At 46.0% G+C, this 22136-nt stretch overlaps 2 protein-coding genes across 3 annotated transcripts in view; both read left to right on the forward strand.

Annotated features, from left to right (window-relative positions):
• Positions 1-5312: 5312 nt before the first annotated feature.
• The window catches only part of EIF3H (eukaryotic translation initiation factor 3 subunit H), a 120354-nt gene continuing 103530 nt past the window's right edge, over positions 5313-22136 (forward strand). The window contains exon 1 of one of the 2 annotated variants that reach the window (XM_073330287.1): positions 5313-5488. In XM_073330287.1, coding sequence (XP_073186388.1) covers positions 5366-5488 — 123 coding nt within the window. In that variant the 5' untranslated portion in view covers positions 5313-5365. The remainder of the gene's footprint in view (positions 5489-22136) is intronic. The other variant, XM_073330286.2, reaches the window with a different exon arrangement.
• On the forward strand, positions 18541-20477 carry LOC140905853 (uncharacterized). Its single transcript, XM_073329346.1, has 2 exons — positions 18541-19182; positions 19769-20477. The coding sequence occupies exons 1-2, from the start codon at positions 18618-18620 to the stop codon at positions 20287-20289; spliced, it is 1086 nt and encodes a 361-aa protein (XP_073185447.1). The 5' UTR covers positions 18541-18617; the 3' UTR covers positions 20290-20477.

The following is a 22136-nucleotide window of genomic DNA, read 5'->3' on the forward strand; positions in this document are numbered from 1 at the left end:
AGGGGAGATAGTTTTGTTGGACACTTGCCAACTTGGAAGGTTTGTCCTTTTTAGACTGAGCCACTGAGGACCTGCCTAATGAGATCAGCAATCTACAAGGAAGTCGGAGGAGGGAGAGATTGCAGCACCACACCTAGCCAATAGGAGGCTCTCAAGAGGTGACTGTCTCTGTCACAGCATCCCGGAATGATGATTGTGTTTTGTTTTTGTTGTTTTTTGCAACAGTGTTACATGGTTGACTCATATTTAGTTTGCAATCTGCTATAACCCCCAGATTCTTTTCCGCAGTACTCCTTCCTAGGCAGTTATTTTTTATTTTGTATTTGTGCAATTGATTAGTCCTTCCTAATTGTAGTACAGTACTTTGCATTTGTCCATATTGAATTTCATTCTATTTATTTCAGACCAATTTGTCAGGATTATTTTGAATTCTAATCCTGTCCCCCAAAGCGCTTGCAACCCCTCTGTCTCAAAGAATCCCTGTATTCACACCCTACACTCTATTGTAATCTTTATACAAAATTTGCTTTGTGAGGTATCATTTGAAAACAACTTGCTAGTCAATAATATTGTGGTGAAATGTATTTAGTAACATTATATGTAAAGTTATGAATTTCTCCTGTATTATGTTACTAGCACATGTTCAAGACCAGACAGCCTTGCCTAGGTAAAGGTATTAAACAGGTCTATACTAAACAGAGAAATATGGGTTTACTGCAATATACATATAGCAGAAAACAAGCCTAACAAGGCGAGGAGATTGCAAATTGTTCTGTTTCATGTGAACACCAGCAGGGGAAGAAAGCAGCATGGAATTTTCTTCTTTGAGTGATGTTCCTGTGGGTGCTCCATTTCAGGTGTTCGTGTATCCCTGCACTTTAGCTCAGACTTTCAGCAGCAGTGCCCATTCGGGCTGCACATGTGTGCTGCCTGTCTTGCGGCGCTGTTGGTGCCTCATCTAGCACGCGCATGACCCGTACCCCTCAGTTCCTTCTCAACCGTCCCTGGCCTGAGACAGAGCTCCCAGCAGTTGCTCAAAGACAACCTGTTTTAAATAGTTTAGGATGTTAGATTGTTTGGATAGTATAAGCTTTAGTTTTTAGATGGTTTACTTCCCCTTCACTCACCTAAACATTTTGTTTTCACCCAGCTTTAAACGCTGCCAGACATGCAGGGAAGCAATGTCAGTGTCGGGCAGACACACATTGCATGAGGTGCTTAGATGAGTCGCACATCAAAAGTGCGCTCACTGTAGCAACCTCAAAGCCTGGGCTCACAGAGACCTGAGGCTTAAAATGATCCTGATGGAAAAGTCCCTGCAGCCTGCTTCTGAATCGGGTCAACAGACTCCTACCAGAGCCAGATCAAGGAAGACCTCTCCAGCGACCTCGGCAAAAGCTCATTCCTTAAAAGGTGAAGAAATGAGCTTCTTCACTGCCACACAGAGAGCAATCCAAGAGAAAATGCTCTCCAACCAGATCGCTATCCTTAGTGCCGTGCATTTTTGAGCGAGGAAGAAGAAGGGGTGTTCTTCCCACACCATTTCTCTCCTGCCAGACCATCAATAACATCTGGATCTCTATGCTCAAGACCAACATATAGACATGATATACCACATGGTACAGACACCCCTGGATAAGTCCCCTCCATGCCGTTCCCCACACACTGGCAGTACTGGGATCCTTGGGGACCATATAGAAGATGTCCTAGCCCACACTGGGAAGGCATCAGATTCCCACTTCCACCTTCGGCTATTGGGACATCCAAACCCCTAGAAGGGCCAACAGAGGAGGAGAGAAAAGAACAAGACATCTCCCCCAGTATCAACAACTCCTCCTCCTCTCCACATGAGGCAATTATGCCTTCCCCACCAACGACTGCTGATAACTTTAAATGGTTTCAGGAGTTGTTCAAAAGGATGGCAGATGACCTGAAAATAGCTCTTGAGGAGGTACTGGAAGCACATGAGTTGCTTGACATTTTAGAGACATCCTCAACATCTAAGATAACAATACCAATTAAGAAAAGGAGTACTTGTGGGACCTTAGAGACTAACCAATTTATTTGAGCATGAGCTTTTGTGAGCTACAGCTCACTTCATCGGATGCATACTGTGGAAACTGCAGAAGACATTATATACACAGAGACCATGAAACAATACCCCCTCCCACCCCACTCTCCTGCTGGTAATAGCTTATCTAAAGTGATCATCAAGTTGGGCCATTTCCAGCACAAATCCAGGTTTTCTCACCCTCCGCCCCCCCCCCCCACAAACTATTTCCCCTTGTTTTTTTCTACCCCCCCCCGACATTCTGGTTAAACTTGGATTTATGCTGGAAATGGCCCACCTTGATTATCATACACATTTTAAAGAGAGTGGTCACTTTGGATGGGCTATTACCAGCAGGAGAGTGAGTTTGTGTGTGTGTGTGTGGGGGGGGGGGCGGAGGTGAGAAAACCTGGATTTGTGCTGGAAATGGCCCAACTTGATGATCACTTTAGATAAGCTATTACCAGCAGGAGAGTGGGGTGGGAGGGGGTATTGTTTCATGGTCTCTGTGTATATAATGTCTTCTGCAGTTTCCACAGTATGCATCCGATGAAGTGAGCTGTAGCTCACAAAAGCTCATGCTCAAATAAATTGGTTAGTCTCTAAGGTGCCACAAGTACTCCTTTTCTTTTTGTGAATACAGACTAACACGGCTGTTACTCTGAATACCAATTAACAAAACGTTGATGGAATCTGCTAAGACAGTCTGGCAGACTCCAGCCACCATACCACCCACATGTAAGAAGACTGGTAACAAATACTATGTCCCCTCAAAAGGCACAGAGTTCTTATTTACTCACCCCACACCAAATTCACTTGTAATCTAGGCGGCCAACCAGAGAAGGAGACAACAGTATAGGTCCACCCCCTCTGACAAGGAGTGTAAAAGGTTAGCTCTGTTTGGCCGCAAAGTCTATTCCTCCACATTAATCAGAGTTGCCAACTATGCTGCAATGCTGGCCAAATATAATCACAGGAACTAAGGTAAATGTATAGATTTTTATTAATGACATTCCGGAGGAAAAAGAGAACCATTCAAATAATTGTTTTCTGAATGACAGCTTATAGCAGGGGTAGGCAAACTTTTTGGCCTGAGGGCCACATCGGGGTTCTGAAACTGTATGGAGGGCGGGGTAGGAAAGGCTGTGCCTCCCCAAACAGCCTGGCCCCTGCCCCCTCCCCGCCCACTCACTGCTCCCCTCAGAATCCCTGACCCATCCAATCCCCCCGCTCTTGTCCCCTGACCACCCCCTCCTGAAACACCCCACCTCTAACGGCCCTCCAGGACCCCGCCCCTCTATCCAACCCACCTGCTCCCTGACTGCCCTGACCCTTATTCACACCCCCACTCCCTGACAGGCCCCCCGGGACTCCCACGCCTATCCAACCCCCCTGTCCCGCTCACATTTGTATCACTTGCTACAATCTCATAGCTCACAATTTATCACTGTCCTTCTTCATGTAGGCTCAGAGCTGATATCACTGCTTCACACAAATCTGGCCTGTTAGGGTATGTCTACACTGGAATAAAAGACTTGTAGCATGCCTGCAGGGTCAGCTAACTTAGGCATGCAGGGCTCAGGATGTGGGGCTAAAAACTGCTGTGTAGATGCGTGGGCTGGAGCCTGGGCTCTGGGACCCTCCCCTCTTGCAGGGTCCTAGAACTTGGGGTCCAGTCACAATGTGTACACCGCAATTTTATAGCCTCATGAGCCCCAGTCAGCTGCCACAGGCCAGCAAAGGGTGTTTATCTGCTGTGTAGACAGTTCCAGTGAAAACCCTTTCTCTGTACGTGGTCCCCTGGGAAATCCCCAGTACAACCCTTCAGTCCCTCTGCTCTAGCCCTTCCCGTTGGAAAATCCTCAATGCCAACCCTTGTCCCCATAGATGATGCGTGGGGGCACGTGAGGTCATATGCCCACTCTCGTTCCCAAAGACCCCAATTTCTGCAACGGCGGGAGATGGGCTGAGCGCAGCTGAAGGGACATGCCTGGGAAAGGCAGCAGCAGCAAGCACTCCTGCTGAGCCCTGTTAGGTGGAGCCCAGAGCAGGGCAGCAAAGCTAGGCTGACAGCATAGCATTGCTGGATGGGGTGCAGGGAAGCCTGCTGAGTTGCATCCCTTCCTTGTGGCCAGTAGCCACAGTTACCTGCTTGAGTATGTGTCTGGATTAGCTTGCCTGGAGCTTGGGGAGTCAGTTGGGGCAATGGGGAGGGTAGGCAGGGGTGGGGAGCCTGGGCAGACAGTGAGGGGGCAAGGGTGATGGGTAGGGAGCCCAGAGAGGCAGCGAGAGTTATGAGTGGGTGGCCGGGGGAGGCAGAGGCAATGGGTGGGGGGCTGGGAGAAGCAGGGGGGCCAGGGCACCAAAATACAAATTTGCCCATGGTGCAATTTTCCCTAAGACCGACCCTGGCTAGGCTGGCCTTAAGGGTGGGTGACTGCCCAGGGTTCCATGGTCAGTGGGGCGCTGTGGTCAAGAGGGTGTTGCTGGAGGGTGCCCTGGCAGTCACTCACCAGGAAGTTGACCATGGCGGTGCAGAGGGAGTCTGCCATTGTGCTCCCCCCCATCTGCAGTTACTAGTTGCCTATGCTTGTCCCCCCTCCCTTGCCCCTAGAACATCTCCTGTTAGGAAATCCTCCGCACCAAACCCTCATTTTCCTCCAGTCCTGCCTGTTGGTGGATCCCAGTGCAAACCCGTAGACCTCGGATGCAGCCCCGCTCTGATGCCATCACCCGTCCTAGAGAAATGCGATCCAACAGGTGTTAGCGCTGGGACACGGGCTGGTTTTGTACAGGCCGACCTATGTCTGCTGGGGAGTGACGTTCTTCTATCCCGACACAGCCCCTAGTGTGGACGCAGCGAGAGCAGTACACAGGCGCTCGTGCTGCTCCAGCACAGCGTAGCCACCCCGCTATACCTGCGCGGCTGACGTGGTACAACCCGCTCATGTAGGCGCAGCCTAGCGGCCGCACTCACACCAACACGGCGGCCCGCACGCGCCCAGATCTGCCCCGCGCCCTCCACGTGCGTGTGTCTCTGTGCGAGGCGGGGAGACACACTTGCCGAATCACCACTGATGCGCAGGCGCGGCTCTCTGCGGCCCGATTTTATTCTACGCACGCGCAGTGTGTCTCCCCACTCAAAGTATTATCTGCGCGTGCGTCAACCGGGAACCATCCACTCAACTTCGGCCCTTTTTGACCTTACCCTTAGTTTCCGTCCGGAAGTCATTCACAACCACCTCCGGGCCCTTAGTCACGCTTCCGGTGTTTCATTTTTCTCTTTCCGGCCGGCGTGGGGCAGCGTCTCTCAACATGGCGTCTCGCAAGGAAACCACGGTGGCCGCCAGCACCGGCTCCTCCGCTGCCGCCAGCAAAGCCAGGGGCAAGGGGGCCCCGGCGGACTCGGCCGTCAAGCAGGTGCAGATCGACGGGCTGGTGAGTAAGCGGAGCCGGCGCGGAGGGTCGGGTCTGTGCGGCCGCCTGGCCAGGGCCGTGTGGGGGCCGGTGGCGGCGGCGGCAGCAGCAGCGCGGTTTGAAGCATCCCCTCTGCGGGGAGAGTCGGTTTTCATCACTCCCGCCTCGCGGGGAGACGCGTTTTCGGGTGTCCCCCGGGGGACGGCGGGAGTGGCACCGCAGAGGGGGACTTGCCATTTTGGTCAGTTACTCGGTCATAGGGTTTTAAAAATCGTAAATCCCAGCTATTTAAATCTGTATTTCACGGTGTTGTGATTGTCGGGTTTCTGACCCGAACAGGAGGTTTTTTGTGGTGCGGGGTTGCGGTACTACTACCCTTACTTCCGCGCTGCTGCCAGCGGCGCTGCCTTCAGAGCTGGGCAGTTGCAGAGCAGCAATTGCTGGCTGGGAGCCCAGCTCTGAAGGCCGCGCCGCTGCCAGTAGCAGCATAGAAGTAAGGGTGTCATGGTATGGTATTGCCACCCTTACTTCTGTGCTGCTGCCTGCAGAGCTGGGCCCTCAGTCAGCAGCTGCCACACTCTGGTCCCCCAGCTCTGAAGGCAACAGTAAGGGTGGCATGGTACTGCTGCCCTTACTTCTGCACTGCTGCTGGTGGGGCACTGCCTTTGGAGCTGGGATCCTGGCCAGCATCTGCTGCCCTTTAGCTGCCCAGCTCTGAAGGCAGCACAGAAGGAAGGGTAGCAGTGCCACAACCCCCCTAAAATAACCTTGTGACCTGTCCCCCGCAACTCCCTTTTGGGTCATTTGAGAAATGCTGTTCTTCCCAATGAAATCTATATAGTATAGGATAAAAGCACACAAAAAAACAGATTTCATGGAGGGAGACCAGATTTCATAGTCCATGACCCATTTTTCATGGCCATGAATTTGGTAGGGTCCTAGGTACTGGGAATGGAATCTGATGCGACCTGCTACCATGGTCTCACCCACGTTTATTGCCTCCACCTTCCAATGCCCTAGCATACTAAAGGTATAAATAAAACATGGAAACACAGGATTGGAGGGAACCTCCAGAGATCTTCTAGTCTAGTTCCCTGCACTCATGGCAGAACTAAGTATTATCTAGACTGTCCCTGATAGGTGATTGTGTAATATGCTTTTAAAAATCTCCCATGATGGAAATTCCACAACTTCCATAGGCAGGTTTTTCCAGTGCTTCACTACCCTGAGAGCTAAGACGTTTTTCCTAATGTTCTACGTGAACCACCCTTGCTACAATTTAAGCCCATTGCTTCTTGTCCTATCCTCAGAGGTTAATGAGAACATTCCCCCCCGCCCCCCCCCGTAACAGTTGAAAACTGTTATCATGTCCTTTTCAGTCTTCTCTTCTCCACTCTAAGCAAATCCAATTTTTTCAATTTTCCCTTATAGGTCATGTTGTTTAGACCTTAAATAATTTTTGTTGCTCTTTTGCGAACTTTCTCCAATTTGTCCACATCTTTTGTGAAATGTGGTGACCGGAACTGGACACAATACTCTAGTTGAGGCCTAATCAACGTGGAGTTGAGCAGAAGAATTGCTTCTTGTGTCTTGATTACAACACTCTTGCTAGTACATCCCAGAATGATGTTTGCTTTTTTTGCGACAGTGTTACATTGTGCTTTCTTATTTAGCTTGTAATCTACTATGGCCCCCAGATCTTTCTCTGGTATTCCTTACCAGGCAGTCATTCCCCATTTTGCATGTGTGCAACTGATTGTTCCTTCCTAAATGGAGTTCTTCGCATTTTTCTTTATTGAATTTCATCCTTTTTACTTCAGACCATTTCTCCAGTTTGTCCAAATCATTTTGAATTTTAATCCTATCCTCCAAAGCACTTGCAACATCTCCAAGCTTGGTATTGTTCACAAATTTTTCAAGTGTACTCTCTATGCCATTATCTAAATCATTGATGAAGAACAGAACCAGATCCACAACTGATTCTTGGGGGACTTCACTTGATATGCCCTTTCAGGTTGACTGTGAACCACTGGTAACTACTCTCTGGGAACGGTTTTCCAATCCTTTATGCATCCACCTTTTAGTAGCTCCATCTAGGTTGTATTTTCTTAGTTTGTTTATGAGAAGGTCATGGGAGACAGTATCAAAAGCCTTACTAAAGTAAAAGTATACCACATCTCCCCCTTCCTCCCTATTCATAAGGTTTGTTACCCTGTCAAAGAAAGCTATTAGGTTGGTTTGACACTATTTGTTCTTGACAAATTCATGCTGACTGTTACTTATCTTATCTTCTAGGTGTTCACAAATTGATTGCTTAATTATTTGCTCCATTATCTTTCTGGGTACTGTAGTTAAGCTGTCTGGTCTGTAATTCCCCTGCTAGTCTTTATTTCACCTTTTATAGGCTGGCACTATATTTGCTCTTTTCCAGTCCTCTGGAATTTCTCCCATCTTCCATGACTTTTTGAAGATGATCGCTGTGGCTCAGATATCTCCTCAGTCAGCTTCTTGAGTATTCTAGGATGAATTTCAACAGGCCCTGGTAACTTGAAGACATCTAACTTGTCTAAGTAATTTTTAATTTGTTCTTTCCTTGTAGTCTCTGATCCTACCTCATTTTCACTGGCATTCACTATGTTAGATGTCCAATTGCTACTAACCTTTAACTAGCATGTAGGAAATTGAATGGGTTAAATTTCTTTCATCAATAATGTTTTGTGGCATTTTAGTTATAGATGTTTGTATCTACCATAGTATTAATGTTAAATCAATATAAATGTAACTGTGGGTAATTAGTTATTCCTGGGGGAATTCTGCGCCACTGCGCAATGCAGAAATTTTCAGAAATTGTGCGTGGAGAATTTCCTTTTTTCCCCAAAGAAATGGGTTCAGAGCTGTTGGCCGCCACTAAGAGCTGCTGGACCTGGCAGAGCCCAGCTCGCAAATAGAAGACAAGGCCAGGGGAGGAGGAGAGAACTGCAGGGTTCCCAGCAGCTGCAGTTCCCAGCACGCTCTGAAGGAAGGAAGCGGTGGTGCGCAGGAAACTCTGTGCAAGCCTGGGACTCAACATCACGCTGTTTCTCCCTCTGGATCCCTAGGCTCTGGGGGTTAGAGGGTGTTAGTGTCTGGGTTGGGGGAGGGTGCAGCTGGACTCTGGTGGCAAGGGGATGTGAGTTTCTGGGCTGGAAAGCCCTGCAGCTGGCCTCTGGGGAGTGGGGGATGTGAGTGTCTGGTCTGACGGGGTGCATGGCTGGGCTCTGGGAGGGAGAGGGTGTGAGTGTCTGGGCTGGGGTTGTCATAGGGGTTTCTTTAACTCCTGGGTGAATTTTTGTGTGTGTCTGTACTGTTACCAAAAGGAAAGGAGTACTTGTGGCACCTTAGAGACTAACAAATTTATTTGAGCATAAGCTTTCGTGAGCTACAGCTCACTTCATCGGATGCTCACGAAAGCTTATGCTCAGATAAATTTGTTAGTCTCTAAGGTGCTACAAGTACTCCTTTTCTTTTTGCGAATACAGATGAACACGGCTGCTACTCTGAAACCTGTATTGTTACAGACATACTGACTGACTGGCATTTTGAAATAATATACCTGAAATAATTGAAACTGGCAAAATAATTGAATTACCAAAATAATTGAAACTGGCATGATTATATAGTGTAATTTTGACAAATAAAATTAGCAAAATTTTAAAATATGTGCAGAATTTTTTTTTTTGGCACAGAATTCCCCCAGGAGTAAAATTAGTGTGAAATAATGGGTAAATGTGAGTCTCATGCAGAGGCCAGCCTCTGACAAAGGAGCCTGAGCATAGGTCTACAAGTGAGGGTCTGTGAAGCTCTAATCCCGATTCTGCTGCTGGCTCTGTGTCTTTAGGTATGTGAGTTGACCTTTCTCCATTTCACCACCTGTAAGATACAGCTGATACTTGCATCACTGGGATGTCAAGGATAAATTAAACTTTCTAAGGATAAAAAGTATAGTTTTCTTCTTAGTATTAAGTAATCTGGCATTGCTTATTGCTTGCTTGTGTGCTTTTACTCTGGTCAGTTCATCACTGAAGTACTCTATGCTCTGTTCAAGTGGAAAGGGGCAGCTCTGGCCAAGTAGTGACAGGTAAGATCATAGTAAGCTTAAAAAACCCCAACAACCTAGAACTCCCATCCTAGCATTTGATTATAACTAAGGTTAGTTTTAGTCATGGGTATTTTTAGTAAAAGTCATGGCCAGATCACAAGCAGTAAACAACAATTCACAACCTGTGACCTGTCCATGACTTTTACTATATATCCTTGACTAAAACTTGAGGGTGGGGTGGGGAAGGCAGCTTGATAGGGTGGCCCTGGAGGGTGCTAGGGGAGCTACAGATGCTGGGGGGAGGCTGGGGTCACAGCATGGGGTTGGGGCAGGTTCCCTACCCAGCTCCTGGGAAGCGGCAACCCTAGCTCCACATGCTGCCTCCGCTCGCCCTGGTTCTGCAGCTCCCATTGGCTGGGAACCGTGGCCAATGGGAGATGCAGGGGTGGTGCCTGCGGGCGGGGATGCATGTAGACCTAGGAGCTGAGATCCTGTTACGCCCCCCCCTCAGGTAAGCACTGTCTTGCACCCCAGCCCTAAGCCCCTTCCACAATCAAACTCCTGCTGCTGAGGGGCAGGAGGGGACCCGCGACTGCCTCAGCAGTGGTCGGTGCGCCTGGCTCGGGAGCTGCCTGAGCTGATCAGGCTGCCTCCAGGTCAGGTGTACTGTCCGCTGCAGAAGTCATAGAGGTCCACGGAAAGTCACGGAATCCGTGACAAAAAGGGAGCCTTAATTATAACTTCCCATTACTGTTCCAGAATCACAAAGGCATGCATCCGATGAAGTGGGCTGTAGCCCACGAAAGCTTATGCTCAAATTTTTTAGTCTCTAAGGTGCCACAAGTACTCCTGTTCTTTTTGCGGATACAGACTAACACGGCTGCTACTCTGAAAAGTGTAATGAGTGACTGGGTGAAGGGAGGTAAATCTGCCAATTAAAATAGTGTTTTTGGCTCTTGTGCTCGAGAAGAGACGCTTCCAAATGTGAAATGAGGGTAAACCAGTGTTCTCTTCCTGTCTGCAGACATCTTGCAGTGTTGGAGGGGCTAGTAATAGCTTTCTTAAACTGCAGAAGTGTGAAAACTGACGAGAGTCAGGTAAATTTTGTGCTGCCACTGCTTGTGAAAGCTGAGAGCAACAGCAGAGGCAAATACTTGAGCTGTTTCTAGGAAAGAAAGGTCCTGGAATTCCCACTAGATCCCGAGATCCTGGAAAGATCCATGGCATCTCTCTATAGCAGTGGTTCTCAAAGGTTTATACTGGTGACCCCTTTCACATAGCAAGCCTCTTAGTGCAACCCCCCCTTATAAATTAAAAACACTTTTTTAATATATTTAACGTTATAAATACTGGAGACAAATCATGGTTTGGGGTGGAGCCTGATCGCTCGCAACCCCTCATGTAATAACCTCACAATCCCCTTAGGGATCCTGACCCCCAGTTGGAGAACCCCATGTCTATAGTAACATGAGAATTCCCCCTACTGGATCAGATGCTTAAGAGGAAGGTGTAAGAACCTTGCAGTAGGAAAATGTCAAATAATCTGCCCCTTAGGATGATGTTTGTTGTTTGTATTATTGTAACATTTCTGAGTCTCAGTCCTGGTTAGGTCACATCTTGAACTCAGATAGGTTGAGCTCTGAAGCAAGAGGTCAAATGCCTCCAGAAATACCCCTCAGGAAGTTTTGTTTTAATTATGACAGAATCGGATATCAAAAACATTCAGAGAAATATCCAGCCCTAAATTCTTGGCCTCAATGAAGGCAGAACACAAGAATGAAAGTTACTAACAAAAAATGAAATATGTCTTCTAGAATCACTTTGTGCAATGTTACAAAAGCCTTCCATTATATTCTTTCATTCTGTTTGAGTAAATAGTCCTTGTTACTCTCTCCTAAGCATTTGTTGTATTTTATCTTTCTCCTTTTATGACATTTCTGATTATGGTAATAACAGAATGAAGCTTGCTAGAATATTTCACTTGTGCAAAGTAACTTGGAGATCAGAAGACTGGTTCTTTGTAGTGCTGAGATTTATTTGATACTGGGGGAGAGAGCATCAGGGAGTCAGAACTTCCTCTTTCTCAAACTGCAGCTTCCCTAGTCCAAGTGCAGCCCTATTGCTTCTTTAGGATATATTCCTGCCCTAAGAGTTTACAATTTAATAAATATTAAGGAAGAGTAACCTTTTAATAAATATTAAGGAAGAGTAACCTTTGGAAAGTGTGCATACTGTTTGTGTAACAAACATTCATACATTAATAAGGGCAACATTAATTTCCCCCTCTGTTAATATTTGCTTGTTGTGGTTACATGGTTAGCTGCACCTGTATCCCTTTTCTGGTCTCTGAGTGCACCCCCTCAGGCCTTATGTCTTTGCTTATCACAGGGCAGAATTCTGCAGTTCACCCACTCTTAGAATGGGCACTGGGCTACAATAGCATGTGTATGATCTGTGCTTACTTAGCAGGTCTGACTAGGTTTGGTATCTGTTGTTCTTCCCTTCAGGAATCTGCGACCTGTGGTTCATATAATGACCAAACAGCATTTTAAAAACAAAGTATTGTTTATTTTGCAGTAGGAACAAAGATTTTAGAGAGGATTTAAAAACAGCATGTCTATCTTGCTATCAGGGATGGTAAGCCTTTTGGCAACCTAATTTCTCCAGACATTGGAACAGGTGCTTGTGTCTCAGCGTTGGTCCCTGAAATAACTCCTCTGAACAACTACCTTCCTCTTCTATGAGAGATTGCCTCTTCTATGAGAGATTCTATATTTGCTTTCTTCAACAACCAGCATTCCTGTGACACTGTGTGTTCCTGGACTTTGGTCCTTCTGGACAAAATTAATTGTGCAGGTTGGTTGGGGAGGAGGGAAAATCTTCAAAGCTAATAGTTTGGCATTTGTCCCTTAACTGTCAAGTGTCTGTTGCAGAGTGATTGATCTTGAGGCATTTCATTCCTTCTTGGTTGGTTGTTTCTTATAGCCCTCTATTAAACTTACCCATATGGTAAACATCCCAATAACCGGGCCAACATACAATATTCATAAATTACAGTAGAGCAGCTCCAGAGTTGCTACCTCAATACTGTTTCAAATATTTTTTTTATTTTACTTGAATTTCAGTGGTTTATTTTAAATTGTGTTGTACTTTAGATTTTATAGTGACTTTCATTCAAGGATCTTTAAGTCCTTTGTAGGCATTTATGAATAAATCTTCAGGACTTCAATGAAAGGTAGGTAGGTATTTTTAGCTTAAGTTGCAAGCTCATTGGGACAAGCACCATTCCTTTTTTTTTTTTTTTTTTTGGTTTATATGGTGCCTAGTGCCATGGGGCACTGACCTCTATGTACTACTGTAATATAAATGACTATTAAATAGTAATTTCCCTGTTACAAATGGGAGACCTGAAGTGCAAAGACAGCTTTGCCCATGTTTACAGAGGTAGAAAGTAATTTAGATATAGAACCAAGGTTACCTGACTACCTATATTTTAATGAAATAGGTATAATTCCCTTTTTTGTCTTCAGAGGTGTACCATGCTACTGGGTAGCACCATCAAGTTTCACTTTCTCCTATTGAGGCAGTAGAAGAAAAAATCATTCATTATTCTTTAGGCTGTTCAATTTGAAAACTAGAGAGCCATAGTAAGATTAAAAACACTGCAAATTATAAATAAACTGGCATTTTAAAGTTGTTAGACTGAGCTATTATCACTGATTGAATTTGGAAGGCCAAATATAAATCACACTTTTGATTAACGGCATATAAAAGTTGGAAATCTTGAACAAATGATTGTATACGTGCAAAAAGGTGTCCCTCCCACCCTTTTTAAATTTAAAAATACAAGTTCTGTTTACATATTTGGCATTATTTATCTGGTAATCCACAGGTTTTGATGCAAACAGTATTCCCTTCTCATTGTGTTGAATTGATTTGTAAATTGGGCATTCTGAGAGAGTATCAAAGTTCCAGCTACTGGGGTGCATTATAACTACATTGACTTGTACTCTTGGTAACTTGTATAAGTACTTGATTTAATTGTTTCATAAAAACAAATCATCCATTTGACTAAAGCAGTTTTAATAATTGTGCTTTTCAAGTGGTCAAAGGCATTTGGGCTTTAGTTCTGTTCTTCACACCAAGCAGATGACTTTTGGATACACGATGCACCTTCATTTTGTATAATGTCTTTGGTATGATTTTGTTATTTTAATCCAGTGCCAAGCAGGGGTTTGGCTGAATCAATGAAGAGTTGTTTGATTTAAGGGACCCTAAGCTGAAGAATAGGGAAACTGAGGCAGTGCGCCTGCAGATCGACCTCAGGCCTTGAGGAGTGCTCAGGAGATGACCAGTCCACTTACAGTTATCAGTGCTGTCTCCCTTTTCTTCCAAAACAGAGGTGACTTTTTAAGTAGTTTTACATAATCATGTTCCTTTTGGTAGCCTGAGAAAAAAAGATACTTTGGTCCCTTAAAATGTGTGCTGACTACTTATGATAAACAATCTATTTCACCTTGCATTTAATTGTGATGCTTGGGGTACCTTTCCCAGACCTGAAGAAGAGCTCTGTGTGACTTAAAAGCATGTCTTTCTCACCAGCTGGAGTTGGTTCAATGCAAGATATTAATCTCACCACTTTGCCTCTCTAATAGCAAAAACTGGGCATTTACTTCTGGAATACTGCAATATAATTTTCTTTAGTAGTACTCTCTTAATTTCCTGTTTGCCTGCAGTATTTCCAAATGCCCCCACTCCCTTGAAATGCATGAATATAATTAAAGGAGATCTTGGTCCTTAGAGCTGAGAAACTAAAATTATTTTTAAATCAGTATAGATGCTGCTACTACTAGGTATTGATCTACCTTAGTTGTGAATATTACTTTCAATATGACCAATCTTTAAATGACTGTGCAATTCTCTTCAAAGCGTCACTTTCAACACTCTGTCTGGGTATTTCCACCTCTTAAAACCAGGAGTTGGAGGTGTGTTTCCCCACCCCCACACCACCTACACTTGTGGATTTGAATACTTTTTTTTTACCTTTATGTCCCACATCCTATTTTTAGTCAGTTTTGTAGCCTTTGGCATTTGATAGAATGTGTTTTATTGTGTAATCTTAATTCTAACATTTGATAAATTTTTTTGAATGTTTGACTTGACACACTTAACTTTTGTTTAGCAAAATAGGAATATAATAGGATGGTGGTATCAGTCAGACTCCAGGTGAAATATTAATCAGCATAAGGATACCTCTATCAGATTGGCAGTCTGGTGTTTGTAGGCTTGTTTTGTGTGCATGCTGTTTTGCAATTCATATGGGGCCTGATCCTGTAAACAGTTACACACTTGAGTAATTTTATTGGTTTGTGAAAATGTTAGTTGCCCCAGCTGAGAGACTTAGTGCAAACTCCAATGTTCTACGATGTTCACTTGCTTTCATACAATTAGTAAAATAAAAATCTTAATTAAACAATAAAGAGCCTCCTGTGTGTCATTCGTTGATGCTCAGCACTAATGCCATTTCCAATAACCAATTTAAAACCCAACACTGTAAAACATGTAGATGCAAGAGGTCATATCCCTGAAGAAGAGAAACATATTCTAGAAATATCTCCATACTTTGAAGTAAATTAAGAGGGCTCTGTTAAGCCCACTCTGTTTCCTGATTTTTTTTATTGGTAGGAAATGAAATGTGATTAGGAAACTGAAGCATCAGCATACCAGATTACTTGATAATGAAGTGTTTGAAGGATCAATTCCATGAGACTATTTGCACTGAGCAAAGGCATGATGGTGGCAAACATTCATTATTCTTTTCAAAGGGTCTTTTGACCCAATGTAGTACAAAATAGAAGTTGCACAAATATCCCAAAATACAGTAGCGTGATCAGATGAAACTGGGGATCATATACATAGATAGAAGAATACAAGTGTCTACATAATGCAAAGAACATGTTTGCTTAGATATCATTTTCTGCTCTATGGTAAACCACAACTGGGGTTTTCTTTCTATGATCCTATTCATTGGCAATACCTATAAAATCCTCACCGGATCAGGAACCGGCAGTAACAAGCTGGGATCTTTTTTAATCAGACATTGAGAATAATGCCAGAGATGATATTGGAACACACTAATCATGTGATCCCAGATAAATAGCTGAAATGAAGTAGTTAACTGTCACATAAACAATGACTAAAGTTTTAAAACTTGCATGCCTAAGTTAGATATATATGGCACCTTAGAGACGAACCAATTTATTTGAGCATAAGCTTTCGTGAGCTACAGCTCTCTTCATCGGATGCATGACTAACATACAGACTAACACGGCTGTTACTCTGAAACCTTAAATATATATGTGGCTTGGTTTGCCAAGCACCTGAAACTCCTATTAAAGTCAGTTGACACTGTGGGTACTCATTTATTTGGGGCCAGCCTATGAATTTAGGTGAGTAGCTGCAAGGGCTTTTCTGTTGCTTTGATTTGCTGGTTGAGTTAATCTGTTTATGACTAGGCTGCTGGCTGAGTTAACAAATTACCTGTATATGAGTTTTCAGTGCTACTAGGTGGCCAGCATGTTGTAATTTCAATTGTTAAGACACCTAGAACTTTTTTTATATTGTTGTTTCTTTAAGTAAAAACTTTAGGCACCAAAATATTTCAATTTTGGCCAATGGGTATATTTTTTTTGTGAGAACTTTGGCTGCTGTTGTAGGCCTTACCTATACTAAGCGATCTTTGTTTGCAACCCCTAGTTTAGATGTACTGTGCTTGTGTAAGACAGGACTTATGAGGTGCTGATCAGACCAGGAGAGTGGTATGCTGGTGCGATCTCCAATACCCATTCCTGGGCTGAAGCAGCTGCATGTGTAGGTCCAGAGTGTGCCTGGAAGCATCCTAAGGTTTACATGTGGGCCATGAGATCAAGAACGACTGTACCATAGATCATTTCAGTGTGAAGGCTGATGTCACAGAGTACAAGGAATCTGGAGGATTCTAGTACCATGGTGGGCAGCAGCTTCGTGAATCCTTCCAGGAGTTGACATGGTTTTCATCTGGAAGTCTGTACGCTACTAGATGTCCTCAGTTATTATTGTTCTTTGCCTCTCAGATTCGGGTGCACTAAAATGTGGTTTTTGTTTCTGTGATAGAATGTTTTCTGCATCTGAGTCTGGGGGGGAACAGGGTTGTTATCTACCTCTCTTCTCTTTTCTGCTGTGTTCTGGAGTCTCTTGGCTTGTGATGCGCCGAGTACCTGTGTGTGCTACGATAGGGTCCTCTTTTGTTTAGAAGGATAGCCCCAAGAACAGTGAAACCAAACATCCTTGGGCCTCTCTGTCTTCCTTCTCTTCCCTTTCTCTTTATACACACTTCTGCCTACTCCCTCTTCACCTTTCATTGTTACTAGTAAGCATCATCTTCCCTAGTCCAGCAAAGCATGTGTACCATCAATACAGCAGTGAAGCAGGCTTTATAGAGTGCTGTCAAATGCACAAAGTAAACATACTGGAAAAAATAGAAATTTTTCTTCACTGAAAGGACTTAGGCCCTAGGAGTGTACATGTTATAACTGTTTCCTTTGAAGAAAGAAATGTGTTTTTGAAGCTGAGGATGTTGATTCACAGTGCTATTTTAGAGTGATGCTAGCTGAGTATTTTTTGGCATTTCATAGTGTTCTGCAATATATAATATGCCTGTCTGTACTCATGCATTGTGTCTTTGAGCTGTATAAATGACAGGTAGTAGAACCAATCAGAGTATGCTAAAGACTGTGGTGCACAGGACCAATAGTACTGCCTGTCTCCTGTGTCCCTACTTCTCTTTTTGTCTTGCACAGTCCTGCTTCTTGACTGTAAGAATAGTTCAGAAAACAAAAGCCAATGAAAAAGAGCAGGAAGTCTTACATGTGCAAACCCACTTCTGGCCACACGTATGGGGTCAATTTTTTTTTTCCAGTCCTTGAATGAGACAATAGAGATGGCTGGTTACTTGGGATTCTTCCAGTTCATGGTCCATTAGTAGGTCCTCTAATGAACTAGCCTTAGTAGTACAAAGAGCCTGTAGTGGGGGAAAGAAATTCTGTTCCTACTATTCTAAGGGCTTGTCTAAACAGGAAAGTTATACCAGTATAAACCAGAGCAATGACCATGCTTCAAATGCTACAGCAGCACAGTTGCAGCACTTGAGTGTAGCCACTCACTACAGAGATGGGAGGAGTTGTCCCATGGCTGTAGTTCAGGGATCTCAAACTCAAATCACTTTGAGGGCCACATGAGGACATTGGCCCAAGGGCCACACCACTGACACCTTTTCATATAAAGATACAAAAGCCGGCCTGCCCCCACTCTACCCCTTCCATGAGGTCCTGCCCCTGCCCCACCCCTTCCCTGCCCTCATTCCAATCCCTTCCCCAAATTCCCGCCTCTTCTCCACCTCCTCCCCTGAGCATGCGGCTCCCCGCTCCTTCTCCCCCCACCACCCTGGAAAGCGCTAAGTGCTGCCAAACAGCTGTTTGGTGGCAGGACGCGCCTGGAGGTAGGCAGAGGAGTGGGGACGCAGCGTGCTGGGCGGTGGGTGAGGGGAGCTTGGCGGCCACAGGAAATAACTCCGGGGGCGGGGGTGGGGAGCTTGGCAGGCTGCAGCAAATAACTCCGTGGGGCATGTGTTTGAGACCCCTTCTGTAGTTAATCCACCTCCTGGAGAAGTAGTAACTAGGCCCTGGTCTACACTAGGACTTTAGGTCGAATTTAGCAGCGTTAAATCGATTTAACCCTGCACCCGTCCACACGATGAAGCCCTTTATTTTGACTTAAAGGGCTCTTAAAATCGATTTCCGTACTCCACCCCTGACAAGTGGATTAGCACTTAAATCGGCCTTGCCGGGTCGAATTTGGGGTACTGTGGACACAATTCGATGGTATTGGCCTCCGGGAGCTATCCCAGAGTGCTCCATTGTGACCGCTCTGGACAGCACTCTCAACTCAGATGCACTGGCCAGGTAGACAGGAAAAGAACCGCGAACTTTTGAATCTCATTTCCTGTTTGGCCAGCGTGGCAAGCTGCAGGTGACCATGCAGAGCTCATCAGCAGAGGTGACCATGATGGAGTCCCAGAATTGCAAAAGAGCTCCAGCATGGACCGAACGGGAGGTATGGGATCTGATTGCTGTCTGGGGAGAGGAATCCGTGCTATCAGAACTCCGTTCCAGTTTTCGAAATGCCAAAACCTTTGTCAAAATCTCCCAGGGCATGCAGGACACAGGCCATAACAGGGACCCGAAGCAGTGCCGCGTGAAACTTAAGGAGCTGAGGCAAGCCTACCAGAAAACCAGAGAGGCGAACGGCCGCTCCAGGTCAGAGCCCCAAACATGCCGCTTCTATGATGAGCTGCATGCCATTTTAGGGGGTTCAGCCACCACTACCCCAGCCGTGTTGTTTGACTCCTTCAATGGAGATGGAGGCAACATGAAAGCAGGTTTTGGGGACGAAGAAGAAGATGATAGCTCACAGCGAGCAAGTGGAGAAACCAGTTTTCCCGACAGCCAGGAACTGTTTCTCACCCTGGACATGGAGCCAGTACCCCCCGAACCCACCCAAGGCTGCCTCCTGGACCTGGCAGGCGGAGAAGGAACCTCTGGTGAGTGTACCTTTTAAAATACTATACATGGTTTAAAAGCAAGCATGTGAAAGGATTAATTTGCCCTGGCATTCGCGGCTCTCCTGGATGTACTCCCAAAGCCTTTGCAAAAGGTTTCTGGGGAGGGCAGCCTTATTGCGTCCTTCATGGTAGGACACTACCACTGCAGGCCAGTAACACGTACTCGGGGATCATTGTACAACAAAGCATTGCAGTGTATGTTTGCTGGCATTCAAACAACATCCGTTCTTTATCTTTCTGTGTTATCCTCAGGAGAGTGAGATATCATCCATGGTCACCTGGTTGAAATAGGGTGCTTTTTTTCAGGGGACACTCAAAGGAGCCCGTTCCTGCTGGGCTGTTTGCCTGTGGCTGAACAGAAACGTTCCCCGCTGTTAGCCACAGGGAGGGGGGAGGGTTGAGGGGGTAGCCACGCGGTGGGGGGAGACAAAATGCGACCTTGTAACGAAAGCACATGTGCTATGTATGTAATGTTAACAGCAAGGTTTACCCTGAAAGACTGTAGCCACTGTTTTATAAAATGTGTCTTTTTAAATACCGCTGTCCCTTTTTTTTTCTCCACCAGCTGCATGTGTTTCAATGATCACAGGATCTTCTCCTTCCCAGAGGCTAGTGAAGCTTAGAAAGAAAAAAAAACATACTCGCGATGAAATGTTCTCCGAGCTCATGCTGTCCTCCCACACTGACAGAGCACAGACGAATGCGTGGAGGCAAATAATGTCAGAGTGCAGGAAAGCACAAAATGACCAGGAGGAGAGGTGGCGGGCTGAAGAGAGTAAGTGGCGGGCTGAAGACAGGGCTGAAGCTCAAATGTGGCGGCAGAGTGATGAGAGGAGGCAGGATTCAATGCTGAGGCTGCTGCAGGACCAAACCAGTATGCTCCAGTGTATGGTTGAGCTGCAGCAAAGGCAGCTGGAGCACAGACTGCCACTGCTGCCCCTCTGTAACCAACCGCCCTCCTCCCCAAGTTCCATAGCCTCCACACCCAGAGGCCCAAGTATGCGGTGGGGGGGCCTCCGGCCAACCAGCCACTCCACCACAGAGGATTGCCCAAAAAAAAGAAGGCTGTCATTCAATAAATTTTAAAGTTGTAAACTTTTAAAGTGCTGTGTGGCATTTTCCTTCCCTCCTCCACCACCCCTCCTGGGATACCTTGGTAGTCATCTCCCTATTTGTGTGATGAATGAATAAAGAATGCATGACTGTGAAGCAGCAATGACTTTATTGCCTCTGCAAGCAATGATTAAAGGGAGGAGGGGAGGGTGGTTAGCTTACAGGGAAGTAGAGTGAACCAAGGGGCGGGGGGTTTCATCAAGGAGAAACAAACAGAACTTTCACACCATAGCCTGGCCAGTCATGAAACTGGTTTTCAAAGCTTCTCTGATGCGTACCGCGCCCTCCTGTGCTCTTCTAACCGCCCTGGTGTCTGGCTGCGCGTAACCAGCAGCTAGGCGATTTGCCTCAGCCTCCCACCCCGCCATAAACGTCTCCCCCTTACTCTCACAGATATTGTGGAGCACACAGCAAGCAGTAATAACAGTGGGAATATTGGTTTCGCTGAGGTCTAAGCGAGTCAGTAAACTGCGCCAGCGCGCCTGTAAACGTCCAAATGCACATTCTACCACCGTTCTGCACTTGCTCAGCCTGTAGTTGAACAGCTCCTGACTACTGTCCAGGCTGCCTGTGTATGGCTTCATGAGCCATGGCATTAAGGGGTAGGCTGGGTCCCCAAAGATAACTATAGGCATTTCAACATCCCCAGTGGTTATTTTCTGGTCTGGGAATAAAGTCCCTTCTTGCAGCTTTTGAAACAGACCGGAGTTCCTGAAGATGCGAGCGTCATGCACCTTTCCCGGCCATTTCACGTTGATGTTGGTGAAACGTCCCTTGTGATCCACCAGAGCTTGCAGCACTATTGAAAAGTACCCCTTGCGGTTTATGTACTCGCCGGCTTGGTGCTCCGGTGGCAAGATAGGGATATGGGTTCCGTCTATAGCCCCACCACAGTTAGGGAATCCCATTGCAGCAAAGCCATCCACTATGACCTGCACATTTCCCAGGGTCACTACCCTTGATATCAGCAGATCTTTGATTGCGTGGGCTACTTGCATCACAGCAGCCCCCACAGTAGATTTGCCCACTCCAAATTGATTCCCAACTGACCGGTAGCTGTCTGGCATTGCAAGCTTCCACAGGGCTATCGCCACTCGCTTCTCAACTGTGAGGGCTGCTCTCATCTTGGTATTCATGTGCTTCAGGGCAGGGGAAAGCAAGTCACAAATTTCCATGAAAGTTTCGCAGCCACTAGGAATTGTCCCAGACCTGCAACACTATGTAGTCCCACCAGTCTGTGCTTGTTTCCCGAGCCCAGAATCGGCGTTCCACAGCATGAGCCTGCCCCATTAGCACCATGATGCATGCATTGTCAGGGCCCATGCTTTCAGAGAAATCTGTGTCCATGTCCTGATCACTCATGCGACTGCGCTGACGTCGCCTCCTCGCCCGGTATCGCTTTGCCAGGTTCTGGTGCTGCATATACTGATGGATAATGTGTGTGGTGTTTAATGTGCTCCTAATTGCCAAAGTGAGCTGAGCGGCCTCCATGCTTGCCTTGGTATGGCATCCGCTCAGTAAAAAGGCGCGGAACGATTGTTTGCCGTTGCTCTGACGGAGGGAGGGGCGACTGACGACACGGCTTACAGGCTTGGCTTCAGGGAGCTAAAATCAACAAAGGGGGTAGCTTTACATCAAGGAGTATTTCAGGCAGGACTTCACAGAGGGTTCCAGTAAGAAATGGTGCACCTAAGTTATTGTTCTTATTGGAACAAGGAGGTTAGTCTGGCCTCTGATTGATACATGGCTAGATTTACCTCGCTGCGCCTTCCCTGTGAGTGACTGCAGTGTGACCTAGAGGAATGAGTCGCCTAGACGGG

This window comes from Lepidochelys kempii, chromosome 2 (genome assembly GCF_965140285.1).
Source record: "Lepidochelys kempii isolate rLepKem1 chromosome 2, rLepKem1.hap1, whole genome shotgun sequence".
Taxonomy (NCBI): Eukaryota; Metazoa; Chordata; order Testudines; family Cheloniidae; genus Lepidochelys; species Lepidochelys kempii.

Coding starts and splice junctions, on each gene's coding strand:
- LOC140905853 (XM_073329346.1), top strand. CDS start 18,618: ATGCAGAGCTCATCAGCAGAGGTGACCATGATGGAGTCCCAGAATTGC. Junction 19,183..19,768: donor AGGCGGAGAAGGAACCTCTG/GTGAGTGTACCT, acceptor TTTCTCCACCAG/CTGCATGTGTTTCAATGATC.